Here is a 21936-nt window from a genome sequence, read left to right on the forward strand (position 1 = left end):
TTGATTGACTGAGGTCGATCACGTATGCCAATAATATATGTATTTATAGGCATGTGTCAATGCTATTTCGTCATTCTTTTGTCTTTAATATGATTCGTGTGGTTGGAATTTAGCTGTTTTCTATTGTAGGAGTCACCAATGTAGGGGCTTGTTATGTGCGGTTGTAATAAAAGATGAATAACTACGCAAAGGTTATATTTCGTTAACTACATATATGCGACCAACCCGCGTCCCGACAAGCCCGTGACTGTTCATGCATAGCGCACAAACTGTTAAAAGAAGTTAGTGTCTTCCATGATACTACTACTAGATGATGCCGTTTAAAAATAAATAAATATTCACACAATATAATAAAGAAACCTTTGGTATTTTACATTTGGTAGTATAAATACTGATATATTGTATAACAATTTAACAAAACATTTGGTCAAAACAATGGAAATAATTCAGTCCATTTTAAAATCATACGTTTCTTGTAATTTTAACTGATAGTCTATCCCTTGTCTATCCATAGTTGTGTTACAAATATGTATAAGTTTCGACCTTTGGTTTCGACTTTCTTAATTATCCCAATTGTTAGTTAATCTATACTAATATTACCTATCTATAAAGCTGAAGAGTTTGTTTGAACTTTGAAAGCGCTAATCTCAGAAACTACCTACTGGTCCGTTTTGAATAATTATTTCGGTGTTAGATAGCCCATTTATCGAGGCAGGCTATATATCATCCCGCTAAGACCAACAGGAGCGGAGAGAAGTGGAAGAAACCGCGGGTCGCAACTAAGTAGTTACTTTTAAAAACTTTTCTACTTGTAGATACGCAATTAACCATTTAACCAAGAAGCAATACATATTACGAAATAATCTTATCTTAATACTATTATAAAGGCGAAAGTTTGTATGGATGTATGGATGTATGGATGTTTGTTACTCTTTCACGTAAAAAAAACTACTGAACCGATTACAATGAAATTTAGCACACATATAGAGGGTAACTTGGATTAACACATAGGATAGATTTTATCCCGGAAATCCCACGGGAACGGGAACTATGCGGATTTTCCTTTGAAAACGCGGGCGAAGCCGCGGGCGGAAATCTAGTAATTAATATTCGACCTATGCGACCAACCCGCGTCCCGACAAGCCCGTGACTGTTCATGCATAGCGCACAAACTGTTAAAAGAATTAGGTTGATACTACTAGATGATGCCGTTTAAAAATAAATAAATATTCACACAATATAATAAATAAATCTTTGGTATTTTACATTTGGTAGTATAAATACTTATGTATTGTATAACAATTTAACAAAACATTTGGTCAAAACAATGGAAATAATTCAGTCCATTTTAAAATCATACGTTGCTTGTCATTCTAACTGATAGTCTATCCCTTGTCTATCCATAGTTGTGTTAAATCTATACAAATATTATAAAGAGGAAAGGTTTGATTTTTTGTTTGTTTGTTTGTTTGTATGAATTGAATAGGCTCCGAAACTACTTGGCAGATTTGAAAAATTCTTTCACTGTTGGAAAGCTACATCATTTCTGAGTGACATAGGCTAGGTTTTATCCCGGAAATCCCACGGGAACGGGAACTATGCGGGTTTTTTTTGAAAACGCGGGCGAAGCCGCAGGCGGAAAGCTAGTATATGTATAAGTTTCGACTTTCTTAATTATCCCAATTGTTAGTTAATCTATACTAATACTAGCGGCCCGCCCCGGCTTCGCCCGTGGTACATATGAAAAATAGATGTTGGCCGATTCTCAGACTTACCCGATATGCACAGAAAATTTCATGAGAATCGGTCCACCCGTTTCGGAGGAGTATGCAGACTAACATTGTGACACGAGAATTTTATATATAAGAGATTACCTATCTATAAAGCTGAAGAGTTTGTTTGAACTTTGAACGCGCTAATCTCAGAAACTACTGGTCCGTTTTGAATAATTATTTCGGTGTTAGATAGCCCATTTATCGAGGCAGGCTATATATCATCCTGCTAAGACTAACAGGAACGGAGAGAAGTGGAAGAAACCGCGGGTCGCAAGTCGCAACTAAGTAGTTACTTTTAAAAACTTTTCTACTTGTAACTACGCAATTAACCATTTAACCAAGAAGCAATACATATTACGAAATAATCTTAATCTTAATACTATTATACTTAAAGGCGAAAGTTTGTATGGATGTATGGATGTATGGATGTATGGATGTATGGATGTATGGATGTTTGTTACTCTTTCACGTAAAAACTACTGAACCGATTACAATGAAATTTAGCACACATATAGAGGGTAACTTGGATTAACACATAGGATAGATTTTATCCCGGAAATCCCACGGGAACGGGAACTATGCGGATTTTCCTTTGAAAACGCGGGCGAAGCCTCGGGCGGAAATCTAGTAGAATATGAATTGAACTAAACTAAAAATAAAATAGTAAACAGTATGACTGCACCTTGAGTTTAAATACGTTATATCTTAATTATAATTGCCAACACAATGAGATATTTGATTGATTCGATTGCCAATATCGACGGGTGAGCCACAAGTGCAGTTTTTGTATGTGGTTCCGTATAAAATTAATTTAATACTTATGTCCTAAAGTATCCAAAAATTGATCGGTTAGTCAGTAAAGCGTGAAATGTCTGCTTCTTAAATAATACAAATTTATAATGAACTAGCTTTTCGTCTGAAGTTTCGCCCGCGTTCAGGGTTGTGGCCTAAACCACTATTTTGAACCTTTATAGGTCATTTGAGGTCTTTCCATTTGCAAATATTGTTATTCCGCTTTTAAAATAAGTCGCTAAAACATAAAAAACATCATTTTTTGATTTAGATTGCCCTGCAATCGTATCTTATAGTAGGTATGTGCTGATTAAAATTATCCTCTAAAATGAGCAGTTTATTAACGTTGTTCACAAAACAATATAACTACGCCAACGTACCTAGTTGAAAAATAATACGTGTGTCACTCGAGGACTACCGCGGTTGCACTATTGCATAGCATCGCATCGCTGTGCCAGTTGGAGTGGGGGGTGTTAGGTTTTTTTCGTTACGGAATTACATTCGGTCGCCGCGCTCAAAGTCTGAGATAAAAACTATGCAATAGCTTAATAAGTAAATTACATCGTACATAATCGGAATTGAATGAATATATTTGCATTTAATCATTTTAATTCACCCCGCATCCCTAATGTTGAATCATACAGAAACATCACCAATCAGGGTGACACCCACATAAATTGTTTCTCATTCCCTCATAGTTATCCACGATTACAACTACATTAAAATGAAATATGGTTTTGTGTGTAAGAAGTGAGTTTTTAGTTTTGTGTTTGTGTGTGTGAATTACATTGTAATAATACAGTTTAATATTGTTTCATACATTTATAGCGGGATTGACGATCTGTGTATCTGTGATTTAGGTGGATGAGTAAAATTTTTTAAATGTTTATACTTAACAAGCTTTTATTAGCTTCATCTGTATGTTTGTATTATTGTATGTACTTATATATACAAAACTAGCTTTCCACCCGCGGCATCGCCCGCGCAGTCAAAGAAAAACCCACATAAATCGCGTTCCCGTGGGATTTCCGGGATAAAACCTATCCTAGTCCTTTCTCGGGTATCAAAATATTTATATGCCAAATTTTATGCAAATTGGTTCAGTAGTTAAGGCGTGATTGAGTAACAGACAGACGGACAGAGTTACTTTTGGCATTTATAATATGTATTATTTGTTTGTATTTAACCGACACCTTGAGACTCGATTTTGATCCACTTTAATTCAAACTTTGTACACTTATCGGTGACAATACAATAATTTCATTCATGAATTTTTGTTATTTTAAAAATGCATTAATTGTTTTTACTCTGTTGTGAGATGCGAGATGCCCTTTAAAATTAGTTGCGTAGAGATTAATTATTTATTTTGCCTTCATATATTATTTTAATTAAGATTATCACGTTATCTTTAAATACTCAGTTTATTCGTACTCCATTTTTTGTTTATAAATTTTGTTTTCAGTATCAAGTAGTTACAATTAAAATTATTTATTTATCTTGAACTATGATGATGCTGATTCTTGCTTTATGCAATTTAAGTCTTAACAGTGATAACTTACATTTTCAGTGGCCAAAACACACCAGCTCTGGATGACTACGAGGGAATCTATACAGTACAATCGGCCAATATAAATCGAACATCACAAGAAACAGTTGAGGTATCTACTCAAATTAACCAACCTTTTATAGAAGAATTTCCAAAAGCCCTAAATTCGTATAAAGCCCTTAAGAAGCAATATAAACCCTTTACTGGTTCTGTGAAATTCCCTTTTCTAAACCAACCCTTAACTTTGAACAATGATCTTAAAGATGAGCTGGTTAATAATGGTAACGCAGAAGAGACTAAATCTAAACAAACAGAATATTCCGATGAAGATAGAAAGAGAAAAGAAAAGGAACATGCAGTTAAAACGATAGTAGAAAGGCTCAAATTTATACAATCCCTTACCAGTAATAGGGCTTATGAAGAATATAAACATGAATTTGAAAAACACCATGTCCAGGAAAAGATTGAAAAAAGCTTCAAGCAGGAAAAGAATGAAGTTAAACAGATACAAAAAATAGAAAAATTTAATAATAAGGAGTTGAAATGTGAGACGAATAAGAATGATTTGCAGACGATTAAAATGACAGCATTTGATATTGTTGATGAAAATATCAAACGAGCTGTCTCAGTAGCTGAAGAAATAAAAAGAGAGATTGATGTGGAATTGACAGATAAACGGCAAGCTGTTGAAAAAAGGGTATTAAAAGTCGATAATAAAGTCAAGTCTTCTGGTTGTCAAAAGGAAAGTTTCGAGAAAACAGATAAACAAACGACTGAATCTTCTCTAAAAAGATTAACTAAACAAAGTGCTTATAATCTTGGCCTGCAAACTATACCTTATATGAAATCGTACATGGAATCTAATTATTTCAAAACAATTATTATAAAAACGATATTTCTTCACTTAACTAAGTTCCTAGTATCTTTATCAAGATACATGTTAAGCAAACAGAAATCAATGAAACAAATATACGAGTACAATAAACAACTTAAAGAAAGTCAATATATGTTTGAAGGACAAGATGAAGAATATTACGAGGAAAGAATTTTGTCTGGAGCTGAAATGTCAAGAAAATTTGGTAAAACTCCTTTAGAATTTACTGAAAAGATGGACCAAGTAATAATTGAAATGGAAGGTGAAACTAGAGTCGAGAGAAGTAGGTCCAGAAGTCGAAGCAGAGTTACAGAAAGTGTGACAAGTAATGAATGGGAATATGAAAAGAAAACTAAAGTAATGGAAGAGTTGGTAAAGAAATTTTACTATGCTTATGTATTGTTCGTAGGATGGACTGAGTATTATGATGTTGGTGAAGTAAAGCAATCCGAAGAGCGTCTAGAGTCTTCTACAAAAGAGATAGTGAAAAAGGACATAATTGAGAAAGAGCTTAAAGAGCAAGTTATTAGGGAAGAGACTCCATTGACTTACGTAGCTGTTGTTGAATCTCATGTTTATCCAAATGAAGAGGCTATACGACGAGATACTTTTAAAATAACTGAACAAGTTGAAACAATCGCGGTCGATATCAAAAAAGAACAAACGGCAACTTGCACTGATCTCCAGCATCACGTTATAGAAATAAGAAAAGAAAAACCAGAAAATATAGTAGTTGTCGAGTCTATTGAAGACATTACTCCGATAGATGAAGAAAAACCATTAGCTTTCTTCGAAAAGGGAATAACTGGAATAGCTGTCCAAACTACGGAAGTTTTAGAACCTGTAGTTGAAATGAAAACTGAGCAAATGCAACTGAAACAAGCCTATTCTTCAATAGAAAAACCTGGTGTCAATATAGCTAGCAGCGAGGGAATAGTACTTCAAGAAGAAAAAGATGAAGAATTTGTTTTACCTGATATGCTGCCAAGAAAATCAATTACAATGATAGAACCACCATTAAAAATAGTAGCTGAAACAACAGAAGTTCAAATAAATGAAATGCAAACCGAACCACTGCCAGAATTAAAATCTACTATAGAATTGTCTAAAGCAACTATTGAACCAGTCATAAAACCAGTTGCTGAAGTATTTGAGACCACAATAAATCAACCAAAAACTGAAATAATCGAGGCTCCTGAAGTGAAGCAAGAAATGCCTAAAGTATTATTGGAGCCTATAACAAAATATATTGCTGAAACAAATATAGTAAAGACGGATGAAGCAAATATAAGTAAGTTTGTTGAAAACATTCCGATGAACGAAAATGTTAAATCATCTGTTGAAACACCGAACAAAATTGTGGCTCAAAGAGAGCTTTTTGTAGACGTGGAAAGTACACAAATTTTAGATAATTTTCAAATAAAAGAAGAATTTTCTGACACTTTAGTAGAAACTCCTTCACAGACTGTAGCATTGAAAAGCGAAACGTTCTTGGATGAAATGAGCGTTGAGATTCGAGCTGAAGTTGATGTTAAAAGAGAAAGTATTAAAAATATACTTGAAAAACCCATTCAGACCGTTGCTCAAAAACATGAGACATATGTAGACACAGCTGATCTAAGTAAGTTAGAAAAAATAAAAAATACCGAAGAATTTACTCGTTATTCAGCTGAAACATCGATTAAGTCAGCTGCTGAAACCGGGGAAGTTGATGTAACTGTTGCTGATATTGGTTTATACAATGAAGAAAAAGTTAAAGCAGAAAACACTGTCCTTGCTATTGAAAGTTCTTTCAAATCCATTGCGGATAAACTAGAACATATAACTAATGATGAAAGTATTCAACAACTAGATAAACTTAATTTGGTTGGTGAAAAAATTGCAGTTTCTGTAGAAATGCCTTCCCAAATCGTTGCAGAAACTAGTGAAACTGTTATTAACGAATCTAGTGCAGATTTGTTTGGAACTGCGATAACAGATATCGAAAATACCAATAATAAAGTAGAATCACCACAAAAAATTGTAGCCCAGATGTTTGAAACTTATGTGAATGATTCTAGCAAAGAATTTGAAAAGTTCGACATCAAAAGCAGCAAACTTGAAGCCGCAATTGAAGAACCTGTAAAAAAGATTGCTGAAACAAATGAAACATATATAGGTGAAGCTGTTGGTGTAATTGGAGAATTCAAATTAAGTGAAGAAAAATTAAAATCTGATCTTGAAACTCAATTGAAAACAGTAGCTCAAACCAATGTTACACTGACAGATGAAATCACTGGTATATTTAAAAGTGATAAATTACAGACAGATAACACTAGTTCTTTGATAGAACCTCCGATTAAAAGTGTAGCATTGTCTTGTGAAACTTTATTGAGCGAAGCTGGCAGTAAATTCGCAGAAAAGCAAATAATTCAAGAAATTTCTAGAGTTTCTATTGAAGCTCCATTTAAAACAGTAGCTAATAAGATCGAAATAAGTGCAAACGAAGAAATTGAAGGAGTTGTTGAAAAATTCGATACTAGAATGGAAGTTTCTAAAGGTTCAATCGATACCAGTTGTAAGGCTGTTGCTGAAATTAGTGCCAACATATTAAACGAAAGTAGTGTGGAAATGGAAATAAAAGAATTAAAAACTAATACACCTAAAACATTAATGGATGAATCATTAAGATTTGTAGCTGAAGCTGTAATTCCTGTTATCGAAGAACCTAGTGAGGCTCTTGATACGCCGAAAATAATCAATGAAGAAGCTAAACTAGCTATAGATAACTTTGAACCAACAATAATAACTGAAGTCTTACTCGCAGGACCGAATCAAGAACCGTTTGAAGTACAAGAAGTTAAGAGTAAAATACCTTCATCGAAATTAGAAGAACCTTTTTTACCAGTAGCAGAAACTATTTATCTGTCCACAGAAGGACCCAAGGATGATGTTTTCAATGTGCCTAAAGCCATTGAAGAGCACGCAAAGACTGACTTTAAGAGCTTGGAAGCAACTAAAGTGACAGATGTATTACCTTTAGAACCTCCATGTGATTTACTTGAAGTTCCAGAAATTAAACATCGCCAGTCGCGAACTTTGTTAGAAGAGACGAAATTTGTGGCTGCAAATACCGAAATTAATAAGTTAGGACCTAAAGAAGACAGCTTTATTATACCTAACATAATCAACCAGAATGCCAATTTAAAAATAGACGAACTCAAAGCGATTGAAACATTAGTTGTTAATTTAGAAGAAGCGACGCAAAAGTCGTCAGTGGAATTTAAAATGGATGAAATAAAGACAAAAACATCTATTGAAGATAATTTGAAAACTGTAGCTCAAAAAGTTATGGTCTCAGCGGCTGAGTCAGAAAAAGTATTTTCTGACGTCAGTGAAGTTTCTGTACAATCTGCTACTTTAGCTGTACAATCTCTAGCAGCTTTAGCGCAAACAGCAGTGATTCCTATCGAAGAAGTCAAAACAGGAGCTAAATCTTCCGAACTATCCAGCCATAACGCTAAAATACTTTTACAAGAATCAACCGCAGCTCACGTTTTACAGGTGAATGCCTTATCTTCTTCAATAAATGAAAACTTCGAGATTTCTAAAAACTTGAAGAAAGTTGAAACATCCGTCGAACGTTCTGAAGCAGCATCCGCTAAGGTGTCCGAAATTGAAGTAAAAGAAGCAAAATGTGAAATCACAGAAATTGTAGATGATAAATCATATGCAGACGTGGAAGCCGAATATACAGTCGAATTGGCTCACGATGAACCAGAAGTAGACGCTTCTGCTGAATTGAAAATAGTAAAAAAACAGGCTATCAAAAAACAAGAGGACATGTCTGCATCTTTGGAAATACAAAAGGACATCGAATACATAGAGAACGGTATGACATCAATTATTAAATCAGTTGAAGCGGATCTCCAAGCATCGAAACTTTCAAAGAAATTTAAAGTAGAAGCAAAACTTGTTCGCAATGAAGGCAGCAAGAGCCCATCGCCTGATACTCCTATTATAGACGTTTATTTCTTCAAAGTAGATTCCCCGCATGAACGTAAACGTGTAAGTTCTGAAGTCCAGTCAACAGAATTAGATTATAGATCGGTAAAGAAACGTCGTTACACACAAGCTGAAATGTCAGTTGCACAATCTATAGGAATAGAATATCAGATTTCCGACTCAGACCAGGAATCGGAATCAGAATATATGGAAGTAGAATATGTTGATGAAGAGGAATATATAAAACGACAATCCAGCAAATTGCAAGCAGCTATGTTCGAACAATCAGCAGCAACTCATATAGAAGCAGGTAGCAAAATATCAAGTCTCCAAGCTTCACAAACGACAGAAAGAAGCAGTAAACATAAGCGTAGTGAAGCATCAATCGCTTTGAGCGCAAGACAAGAAAAATCAAGCATAAGCGAACAAAGCAGTGCTTCTATAGAAATTACCAGAAAAAGCAATCAAGCGATGATGGGCCAATCAATCGCTGCAAGCGCTGAAAGCGTAAGTGCACACAGTGCAAATGCTTCTCTAGAAATAAGTCAGCAAAGTCACGAATCGTCAATCGCTGGTTCGCTTGCTGTAAGCGCAAAACAAGAACAAATGGTTAGTGCAACGCAAAGCAGTTATGAATCTGCTGAAATAAGTCAAAGCAATCAATCAGCAGTTGCTGTAAGAAGGAAAAAGAAACAGATGAGTGCAAGTTTGCAACAAAGCAGTCAGTTATCCATGGAAAGCCAAGAAACATCAATTCAACAATCTGCCGCTAAAGTTAAAAGTGCCCGAAAAAGCACAAACATTCAAGAATTAGAAGTCAACACGAAATCATTACAAAAAGACATAAGTGTTATAGAAAAGGACATAGAATCACGGCATGCCAAACTGTCAGCTGAGCATAAAACCAGAATCGAAGATGGTTCAAAACATGATACTAAAAGTCCCTCCCCTCCCATACAACCGCCTACTCCTCTAACAGACGAATACATGTTTAGACTTGTAGCCCCTTTACCTAGTAGGGAAGGAACGCCTGTACCCAGAGATTGCACGGACAGTTCAGAATCGGAAGAGGAAATACTTAAAAAGAAACTAACTCCCCATATTGACTTGACGATTGAACAGAGAATTTTCGATCCACCTTTACCGACGCCACCAACGTCCCCAGAGAGAAGAACCAAGCCGTTTTATACTAAACCAGGTTTAAGAGGCGGTGGTGATAGATTGGATATTACAAAGGTAATCGAATAAGTTATTTATAATATTTTAGGGAAACAGTTAAATGCAATTAAGTATAATTCATTTACAAATACATATATGTGTCGTGGCCATATCGTAGATTTGCTCACTTCGTGAAAAAATCGCATTTCATGAAATGGTTGAATGTCTATTGGCCACATCATGATGTGATTTGAGCATATCTATGACTAGCGGTCTGCCCCGGCTTCGCCCGTGGTAACTATTTCGCAATAAAAGGTAGCCTATGTTCTTTCTCAGGGTCTAAAGATTGTCTGTGCCAGATAGCCAAATTTTATCAAAATCGGTTAAGAGGTTTATGCGTGAAAACAATACATACATACATAATTACAAACCTTTCCTCTTTATAATATGTATTAGTATAGATAAGAAATCGTTTCTCGATATGAGCAAATAAACGCGCGGCCACGACATCTACATAATGCCTAGTATTGCTCCTTAGAAATAATAGTACACTAATAACATTTATCTCTAGTCGTTTGTGTCAAGTCTTCTAATTAATTTTCATATTAATTTAATTAAACATTTTTAGAAAAGCTAGTAAAGTGATTGCATTTTACTTTAAGAAGTTAAAAAAATCTTCAATGCACCTTCAATACAAGTTCCATCAAGAGGCAATACAATACAAAGTAATATTATACATATAATTATAATATTAAATTATAATTTATACATCATGTACAAGTGTTTAAAAAAGCAAAATCTATTTTAATCACACGAATGCAAACGCCTACTCCTGCCATACCTTTCATAACACTTATAATATAGCAATAACAATCAGATAAACTAAATCGAAATGAATAATATGCGTAGTTCTCTTGTTAGCTCATTTATATTATGTAATATGTTCTAATAATATCTAAAAATAAATCTTAGTGCCAGTATAGATGCATTCCCTGTCACAATACGACTTGATTCTTCAGTCGTCAATAAACTTAACCTTTAACTGACGTGGTATACGTCTCACAGACGTCATTATTTTTATTATGACAATATTTTTCAAAAAACGCGACGCGCAGCGTTACCCCTCCCGCTACCTTCCCATCCCGCCATCTTGTTGCCGCCAGTCGCGGCCGCGAGCGCGACAAGTGCACAGGTGTTCCCACAGGAGCGATCAGCGTCTCACAGACGTAAGTACGGTGTTTATGTACAAAAACTAAGCATGTCTCTTGGTCGTCACCTCTGTGTTTACGTAGGTAGCCACATAGGGTCTCGTTGACGTCACATCGGTTTTAATTTTATTCAATTTCGCAGAATGCCTAGAAAAAAGAAATCTGCACCAAAAAGTATGCCACAAACACCTATGCTAGCTAGGAGTATGCCAAGGAAACGGGAAAGAACCCCAGTTGAAAGATCAACTTCTCCACCGGCACTGCATTGGACCAACCGACATGCCTGAACCCCTCCGTCTCTAAAAAGCCAAGCTAATCCGGAACCTGGAACTCGGAAGACGTGTGCAATATGTCCAAGTCGCCTAAAAAGAAGAACAAAGTACTATTGCTATCAATGCAGCTAGCCAATGTGTCTTACATGCTGTCTTCAAATATGCAATGACTGTATACTACGACGTTGAAAATGTACCGAATATGTGCCTTGTCATTTTTTTTGTTATTGAAGAAAGACTAATTATTTTTGTTATTTTTTAATTATAATACAAAGAAGTAACGATTATTTAAGTTCATTTGTCGATTGATGAGTAGATTTATAAAAAAAAAGAGTTCCTAAATTTAGCTAAGCAATTATAGTGTATTCATGAATAAATGTTGATTATTATTAAATTAAGGACAGTAGTTTTATTTTATCTGTAATAAATTGTTCTAAAACATGTATGAATCAATTTGTAAAACCGTTACAGTATAGTATTGTTTAATTTATATTATTTTATTTCAATTTAATTTTTAACGTCTATGAGACGGTACCGCGGCGTTAAAGTTACATTTAGACCAGGTCGTCAGCCAAAGGTTAATCAAAACTTTTGTATACAGGAAGAGATCTTAGAAATTGGTAGACAATCAACTCTTCTAGCCTCTGCTATAGGCGAAACGATACGAAATATACAACAATATAAAACAGAAGCTGGAATAAACAAAGATATGGAATATACAGATACTAGTGAAAAGGAGACAAGTGATAAGTCAATGGAGTTAAAAGAATTTAAAAGTGAAGTCGCTGCTGATAATAAAGTGGAAGTACTTATAGATAAAATGATAGAAACTTCTAGACGTTTTTCTGGTGATGCTGAGGATGTAGGAATTGCAAAGGAAGAAGGAAAGGAGTGTATTATACCTATTAATAAGGTAAGGGGTTATAAAAGTTAAGTCTTTACTCAAATACCAACATAAATTGTACATACCTACATATAGACTTCGCGCTTTTAAATATTCATACGTATAATTCACAAACTTTCGCATTTATAATATTAGTAGGATAGGACTAGTGGGATAGAATTTACCACCAGAAAGCAGTTTTTACATAGAAGAGCCGGAAAGAAACACTATAGCTCTGCTCTTATAGTAAACATTTCAAACGCTTTATAATATTATTTTATAGAAAACTAGCGGTCCGCCCCGGCTTCGCCCGTGGTACATATTTACGTTTTCTCTACATAAGAACCATCCTCGTACTTCAAGGAATATAATAAAAAAAGAATTATCGAAATCGTTCAGCCGTTCTCGAGTTATGCGCTTACCAACACATTTTGCGATTCATTTTTATATATAAAGATTATAAAGCTGTTTGTTTGTTTGAACGCACTAATCTCAGGAACTACTGGTCTGATTTGAAAAATTATTTCGGTGTTAGATAGCCCATTTATTGAGGAAGCACTGCGTGTAAAATCGCGAGGCACAGCTAGTTTATGATATGTTTCATTCAGGGAATATGTTTCTTTAGGTGGCGTAAGATAGCCCATTTATCGAGGAAGGGTTCGCGAGTGAAACCGCGAAGCGCAGCTTGCTCAAAAATATAATTCAAAATTGACCATCAGAAAGCAGTTTTTACATAGAAGAGCCGGAAAGAAACGCTTTAGTTGCTCTTATCCTCCTAAGGACCAAGCTAAAAAAATCCTATTCTGCATTACCACCCATTGTTCTCACCTGAGTACATAAAAATACAACAGACCTGCCACCCAATGGTATTTTTTTGTTTTTTTTATTGTTAGAGTTAAAATTTACTTGTGGGATTTTTTATCTGTGTAAAATATAGCTTATAGAATACATTTCTGAAAAAAAAAACTCGATTTATTTTGTTCCCATGTGATCACATCAGACCTAAGTGAATCCAAAATTTTTTTATTAAAATTAGGTTTTACTTGTAGATTTTTTTATTTACTTATGTTATAACATATGAGATCATACAATAATCTCTAAAAAGTATACAAAAGAATTAAAAACAGTTTTTCTTAAATTCTAAATGTGTAAGTTTACTACATATTAGGTAATAAAATACATAACTAAAAATCGATTTGGAAACAAATGGTGGGTCTCCTAAGTCTTCATCACTAGGAATAAAATCTCCGTCAGTCGGCTAGGAAATCGATGATATTATCGTCACGAATAACTGAAAAAATAAGGAAGATAACTGTTTATTTTGATTGCAATTATTAGTAATTCCTGTTGACAGTTTAAATAAATTATAATCATAAAACAGGACAATTATACTCAAAATTACTGTAAAACAACAAAATAAATTATTAACCAATTAAATGTTTTATAGTCATTGACTACCAATGTCTTCAACTGAGTACAAAAAAAATGAAAATAATGTTGTAAGTAACGACCAATGTTCTCACATGATCACATAAAAATTATCCGTGAATTTAAAAAATACAATATGAATTGTTTCGTTAAATTTAATTAAAATACGTTCCTGTACTGTTTTTACTATTTATTTTTCAATACCAAATGAAAATCAAGTGAGGGATTAATATGATAATTAACGATTTAACTTACCTCTGTTACGTTGACCAGCCATTTTAAAAACTTTAACTAAAGTATTTTAAAATTCTGTGATTGGATAACCCATTTACCTACCAAACCTAATAGTTCAATTCAGCCAATCGCGTTACACAGTGATCATAGGCAGAAAAGCGCGGTATTTTTTAAGATGCTTGTCCTTTCTAGACTCAATTACTGCATTAACGTATTCGGGTCTTGTCTACTGGAACGTTCACGGAGGCTTTTGCAAAGAGTTCAGAACGCCTGTGCCAGATTCTGCTTTAATATTCCTGCCAGGTCCCACATAACACCTTTTCTTAACTCTTCAAAGATGCTTAACATGAGGAATAGACACAAGCTCTTCATGGCATGCTTCCTGTTTGATCTTGTGAAAACTAAACGCCCATTGTATCTATTTGAGAAGCTTGTCTGGCGTAAGGACACAAGCCGGAATCCTTTAAGATCTAATGTTGATGTACTCTCAGTACCGAAGCATCATAGCATGGCTTTTCGTGGTTGCTTTAAATACTGTGCCACAAAATGCTGGAATAATATACCGCCGCCTCTGCGTCAACTTCGATCCAAAATCACTTTTAAACAAAAGTTTAAACATCTACTTCTGGCAGAACAGTAGTTACTGCATAGTATTTAAAGCACCAATCAACCAATCAACACCGCATCTCTTATCATTTAAATTCATATTCATATTTATTTATTTATTAATATCTATTATTTGTATTAGGGCTGATTTTTCAATCCTTGGTTAAAACTTATTCGTCGAATAATGTATAAAACTACCATTTTAAAAACGTATTCTAATTGCCAGTATTTGACAGTTTACGTGACATTTTAATATTATCGTGTAATACTTTATTGGACGGATAAGTTTTAACCAAGCATTGAAAAATCGGCCCTTAGTTATCTATTTATTATTTATATTATTATTTTTCTGTAGCAAATCGAAAGCACACCCTCCATCCGGTCTTGACAGAATACCAGCGCTGTAGTCGCAGCTTGCTGCGATTATGGCAGAAAGCTGAGTCAAGACCCTTTTCTGGAAATGCAGTGCACACACAGTACCAGATTCTCAACAAACATGGCGTCTAATTTATGTCTAATTTTATTATATGTATCGTACTTTTCTCTCTTCTTCTATTTTGTGTTTTCTTCTTGTGTGTGTACTTTTATCTAGAAATAAATGTTTTTTCTTTCTTTCTTTCTTTCTATATTTCGAATTTTCGATTTTGTCATCGGATGAGGACGGTGGTTGGTAATTTAGTTAAAACTTTTTGGTGCTTTGGGTTGTAATGGTGATAGTGTTTATGTACTTATATGAGGCCATTGGTCCTTAGGAGGTTAAAGTAAACATTTAAACGATTTGTAGAAAATATGTTTCCTACCCATTAAAAATAGCTTTTGCTTATTTATTGGATGTTAACTTGCGACTGCTTTTAAAACTTATTTAATATAACTATTTTATTTAATAAATCACGGAAAAAGAAAATACTGTTCAATTCAACATAAACATTATCCAATATAATTGATTTTTTATATGAATTAAGAAAAAACATCTTCAACCAGTAAAAAATACTCTAAACTGTCAATTTACGGGATCATTATCTAGTCATTTATTTAAACACATTAAATACAAACAATTATTTATTTTAAATCACTATCGATTCAATTAGCAAGCAATATTGGCCCGCATTCAAAATTAAATATTTTGGCAGAGACAATACATGATTTTTAGTCTCAAATATATCGAGGTGTTGAGAGGTACACTGTAAGTAGATAATTACTTATTTAACAGATTCTATTTATATAATTACGTAATTATAAAAAAAACTGTGTTAACCCAGGTCACAGATAATACAATTCAGGTTAACCACATCACTACATAGTATAAAACAAAGTCGCTTTCTCTGTCCCTATGTCCTTTGTATGCTAAATCTTTAAAACTACGCAACGGATTTTGATGCGGTTTAATTTTAATGAAAAGAGTGATTCAAGAGGAAGGTTTTAGTATATAATTTATTAGGTCTTAGACAAAGCGGGCGAAGACGCGGGCGGTAAGCTAGTAGTATAAGTTAATAACTTCGTCTGTGTAGTAAAAAGAAAATTACTATATATATAATAATATGTTTAATTTTTCTTATCTATACTAATATTATAAAGCTGAAGAGTTTGTTTGTTTGTATGTTTGAACGCGCTAATCTCAGCAAATATTGGTCCGATTTGAAAAATTATTTCGGTGTTAGATAAGCCCATTTATCGAGGAAGGCTATAGCCTATATATCATCACGCTAAGACCAACAGGGGCGGAGCACTGCGGGTAAAACCGCGGGGCACAGCTAGTTTATAAAAAGTTTCATTCAGGGATGTTTTATCTAGTTGGAGGCTAGACATAAAAATCATACCATAAATCGCTCTACAATGAAAGAAAGATACAAACACACTTTAAGTCTTTTTATATATGTAAATTACCTTTACAGGGCACTTTGGTGACCGCTGAAAAAGAATCTAGTAACCAAGGTACAATATAATTATTATTTTTATCTGTAAACACAGCATACCTACTAACTTCCTAGCTAACTACTTCATAACTATGTTATCGAGAATTTAGTAACACATTTAACATTATCTCTCTCATTCACAAATTCCTAATTTTGCAAGTTTATTTTATAACTCGTTTCCTAACAAGCCCGCATTGTGCTGCGGGAACACGGTATAATACGTCGAGCGGTGCGGGGACACCACACTCTGATATACATAAGCGAAGACACGTATTAATATAGAAATAATGTTTTCAGTTCAATCCAGTTTTAAATTGGAAGAAGTTAAAGAAAGAAAGATGGATGGAAATAATCTTTCCGATCAACTTATGCGAAGCGTTCAAAGTATGATTGGTAAGTTACACTTGCAGTCCTACTATAGATAGATAGATAATTCTTTTTTACACACACACAAGATTTACTTAGAACACAGAAAGAAAGACAAACAGGTATGTACAAATGGCGGCCTTATCGCCAGGTAGCGATCTCTTCCAGAATACCACTAATGTGAATAAAGAAACACATTTAAAGGAGGTGGGTATGGTACGTCTGTTTGTCTCTTTTTCACGCACTGGACCAATTTGTTTGATATCTGGTACAGATATTTAGATAGAGAAACTTTACGGGAACGGGAATTTCACGGGAACTATATAGATACTTAGTATTTATTTGTGTGTTTGATTTTACGCGAGGTAGAGGATTGGTACATAGATACTACAAATCTCAAAATTTGTTTGATTGGTTGTTTTATAATGGCATGGCTGCATCTGGCGTACCTGTACCTACATGTTTGATATTATTTAAAGCTTTTGCTTTGTTTATCTTCACATACTTATTAATTTCGATTTATTTTTTGTTCCTTTTAGATCCCAACGCAACTTTAGAAGAACGTTTAAAACAGGTTCAATCGCAAATAGCCGAACTATCCAGACTACCTGACGTCATTCAGAAGACTCTAGAAGATGTCAAAATGCAGTTCGAACAACTGAATCAACAAGTACAACAGGTAATAGTATAAATAAGTACAGGTAGTGATATAAATAGGTATAGGTAATTGTATAAATGTTTACTTATAGGTAATAACGTAAAATGAAGAATTTTAATTGCTGAGATGGCATTACAAGTGGGCTAGGCGTTGTCGCGGTATGGCCAAAAGTCGCGGGTTCAAATCCCGCATAATAATATAGTTATTTTTCCATTCTTTAAAAATTCCTCATTTTATAAAGAAAAGTCGACATGATTTTACTTATAAGAAATATTATTATTGACCTCGAATTCAACGCATTTTTACTTTTATTACAGAAAACTGTTGAAATTCAAATGAGTCAAAGTGTCCAAGCTGAAAGCCACCAGCAGTTTCGAGGTAAATATTTCCATTTTGTTTCTTCTTCACATAAAACGATCACAATTATGAAAGATGATCAAAATTATCTTAAGGTAAATTTATAGTGTAAATTAAAATTGGTTTGTAGTTAACCCTTATTAAAACGCTGGGAGCTATACTTCCCACGTCTCAGATTGAAGTAAATCCTATTTTATTTTTATACGCTTAAACCTAATGCAGTGTAATATTTATCTACGCAATCTTAACATTTTAAAGAACTTTTTTCATGGAAAAACTTTTCAGAGAATTATTACATGTCATGGTAAACACACGTCAAAGTCAGGTAACGTGATTTTGCAGCCGAAAACGACCGGTATTTTTTAGTTTTTGGTGTAGTGCTCAAAAAAAATTAGATAAGTAGATTTGAGTTCTAGCTATGTAAACTAGACTATATTACCTACAGTTGCGTGAAACGTAAAAATATGCCCAGAATCTTTCGTTTATACCTTGGTAGAGTCGATTGAAATTAAGTCTTTAAGTGGGAAGATATCATCCCAGTGTTCGTCACTGCACACGACATTCGGAAATTCTATATATAAAATCTGTGTGTCTAAAAAATCTTTTTAGTTGGTATAAGCAACTTATTTATTGTTATTCGTTATTTCCTGATCAGATAATTAGAAATCTTAACTCAATACATTAGTATTTACCTATTGTTTTTATTTTGTTCTAGAAAAATGCCATTTTTATGTTGAAGTCATTCATTTTTCAATTCCCGAATTCTTCCCTTAGTAAAAGAAACTTGCATTGATGAGTACTTTCACCTCCTTTATTAAAAAACTTGATCTTTATAATTTTTTACGATAACATTAAATTCACAAGTGGAGTCAGGGCAACTAACTAGTGTTTTAAAATATTGATGTCTGGAGTGGACACTGGGAGCTATAGTTCCCACCTTTCCAAACTATTTACAAGAGAGAACAGATGACGGGATATATACTTCCCACCGAAAAAAGGGTACTTCCCCCCCACTAACCCCTTTTTTATGTGTATTTTTGTAATCTACGACCCAAAATTACCCAGGAACGTATCTTACTTTTTTGTAAGCTCCTCCACAGGCTCGCGTTTGAATAAGGGTTAAGTAATAAGTCACGTAAGGGCCTTTTATTTTTTCGAAACTATAACAATAATAGGTACGTACATATAATTTTTTGTCTATTACTTCAAATAAGCCTATAAAAAGTGGATCTTAAAATCAAATTTCAGTTTCAGAACAAATATTCGAAAGCAAGAAGGAAGAGATTGAATCACAAAAGCCAATAATAATAGAAGTAACAGAGTCTGAAAGTGCTGAAGCCAAGAATTTTGAACCAATTCAGCAGAAAGAGATAGTTCATTCTGTAGAAGAAGATTTGGAAATACAGAACATTATTGAGAAGAGAAGGTTGGAAGCGGAGAGTAAAGTTGATGAGGTAAGAAGAATATTATAAATTATAGAGACTTAAACTTAAAGTTTATAGTACCGAAAACTGAAAAGATTATAAAAAAGAGCGTGTGTGCTGAGCACACGTGTCAGAAGTGAAACCTCTTTGGCAACATTCAAATATACTAAAATCGTCACCTTATTCCATGACGTGACGGTATTGCCATGAAGCTATCTTGAAATTTTACTTTTAAGTCTCAACGCGCCTAAAGAAGTTTCACTTCAAAATTTATGTATGACTATAAACGCATAAAGGATCAACTACTGTTAAATAAAGATTTCACATTCTTAACACATTATTCTAAATCTTCAGAATAATGTATTGTTCATGCATAATTTTTCAGGAACTTATGAAAGAACGACTCAGCCAAGAACTAAGATTAGTCAGAGAGAGATTATCGCCAAAACCAGGCGTCGAAGGCAGGTCCACGCCTAATTTGGGTCTCCCAGAAAGATTTGCACAAAATTTAGGTTTCCAAGAAAGATCTTCACCAAAATTGGATGTAGCTGGTCCAGTTATCCAAGAACCAGCTAGGCCTGTTACTCCTAAAATGTGGAAAAAGTTAGATACATATGATGATGCTAATTTGGAGCAAGTTTTATCAGAAACTTTGGCTGCCCAAGCTGAGGTCATTCAGGGGAAGGCCATCGGGTAAAGTATTTGAAATATTTTAAACTAGCGGTCCGCCCCGTCTTCGCCCGTGGTACATGTTTACGTTTTCTCTACATAAGAACCATCCTCGTACTTCAAGGAATATAATAAAAAAAGAATTATCGAAATCGGTTCAGCCGTTCTCGAGTTATGCGCTTACCAACACATTTTGCGATTCATTTTTATATATAAGAAGATAATGTAAATACTTACTTATTATTTTTCAGAAACGGAACTAGTTTAGCGGAAAATATGTTTTTTTATCTATTTTATATGAATATTCTTAGCGCTATCCTTAATCTTCTCACATTTCCTTTCCTACCAGGTTGCCTGGCAGAAATTGCTGTGTAGCAATAAGGCCGCCTATTGTGGAAAATTTTTGTACCTTATTAGATTGTACTAGATTACCTTACATTGTTTTGTACAATAAAGTATTATAAATAAATAAATAAATAAATAATAAATCTTTCAGTGTGAACTTCAAGAAATACGAGAAGCCCCCACCACCCCTCGACCATCTCCAACACTCTGAAGTGTATAAAGCTATTCATGAAATGGATCAAAAACCACTGAAAAAGGTGGAACTTTTGAAACCAGCGATTGCGGCTTCGGACTATGTTGAGGTAAAATGCTTTTTTTTTCGCTGATAATATTTGGATATACTTTATAATATACTAGATTTCCGCCTGCGTTTTCAATGGAAAACCCGCATAGTTCCCGTTCCCGTGGTATTTCCGGGATTAAACCTATCCTATGTGTTAATCCAAGTTACCCTCTATATGTGTGCTAAATTTCATTGTAATCGGTTCAGTAGTATTTGCGTGAAAAAGTAACAAACACACACACATCCTCACAAACTTTCGCATTTATAATATTAGTAGGATATTAAGTAGGATAGGATATTGCACAGTGCACTGTTCAACCACAGTGGTTTAACTGCAGTTATTACATGCCGGATAAAGTAGCTCTAATAAAAATAATCATGTTTTTATTTTACAGAGACTCCGCTCCGTGTCGCCAAGCCCCGCAAAAACTTTTATAGAGGACTGTGAAGTTTGAAAATACATAGTGTATTATTAATTTAAATGTATATTATTTAAATAAAAGTTATTTATTTCGTTGATTTGTATTTTTATTTACATTTGTAATTTTAAATACGGTGTACGGTGCTTATCGTTAAATTGTGAACCTAAGATTATAAACAACTTTTTGAATAAGGTTGGAATATATCTTAAAGCGAAGGAAGTTCATTATTAAATTGATTAAATTTATTATTTTATTGCGTGTATAACTTAAAAATATATAATAAAACCACCTTAAAACCACAAATAAAACTTAATTTGGTATCCGCCTGACAGGTAATACAGTCGTTTACGAGGAGTTCAATGTCAAACACACGCATAGAAGATAGCTGTAATATTATGTAGATATTTGCTAAAAGACTGAAATCTGAAAAAAACTGAGCGAAAACTTTGCTCACAACGTGTCCGGAATCATGGTCACAACAAAAGGTTTACAATGCATTAAGCGTGGTTTGATTGTAAGGAAAACGATCACGATTCGTAGATACCAATCATCACATAAAAAAGTTGGCTTATTATTTTATTTGCTATTTTAATTTTATTTATCTATCTATTTTAAATTTATTTAATTTTTTTTAATTTATTTAAATTTAAATATTCACATTTATTGTTTTCTATAATCGTCAAAAAGATTTGCATCCAAGTTTGTTGTCAACGTCAAAACCATGCCGTGTTTTTTATGA

The 21936-nt window shown here is 33.9% G+C and overlaps 1 protein-coding gene across 1 annotated transcript; it reads left to right on the forward strand.

Moving 5' to 3' along the window:
• The first annotated feature begins 3276 nt into the window (after positions 1-3276).
• LOC149475165 (uncharacterized) lies at positions 3277-21292 on the forward strand. Its single transcript, XM_089713758.1, has 11 exons — positions 3277-3317; positions 4135-10207; positions 12211-12522; positions 16653-16692; positions 16971-17066; positions 17579-17718; positions 18015-18075; positions 19303-19508; positions 19864-20171; positions 20644-20794; positions 21171-21292. The coding sequence occupies exons 1-11, from the start codon at positions 3292-3294 to the stop codon at positions 21228-21230; spliced, it is 7473 nt and encodes a 2490-aa protein (XP_089569884.1). The 5' UTR covers positions 3277-3291; the 3' UTR covers positions 21231-21292.
• The last annotated feature ends 644 nt before the right edge of the window (positions 21293-21936 follow it).

The sequence above is a fragment of the Colias philodice genome, chromosome 31, assembly GCF_061535455.1.
Source record: "Colias philodice isolate Cphi_HAF_F1 chromosome 31, ilColPhil1 Martin Lab GWU primary, whole genome shotgun sequence".
NCBI lineage: Eukaryota > Metazoa > Arthropoda > Insecta > Lepidoptera > Pieridae > Colias > Colias philodice.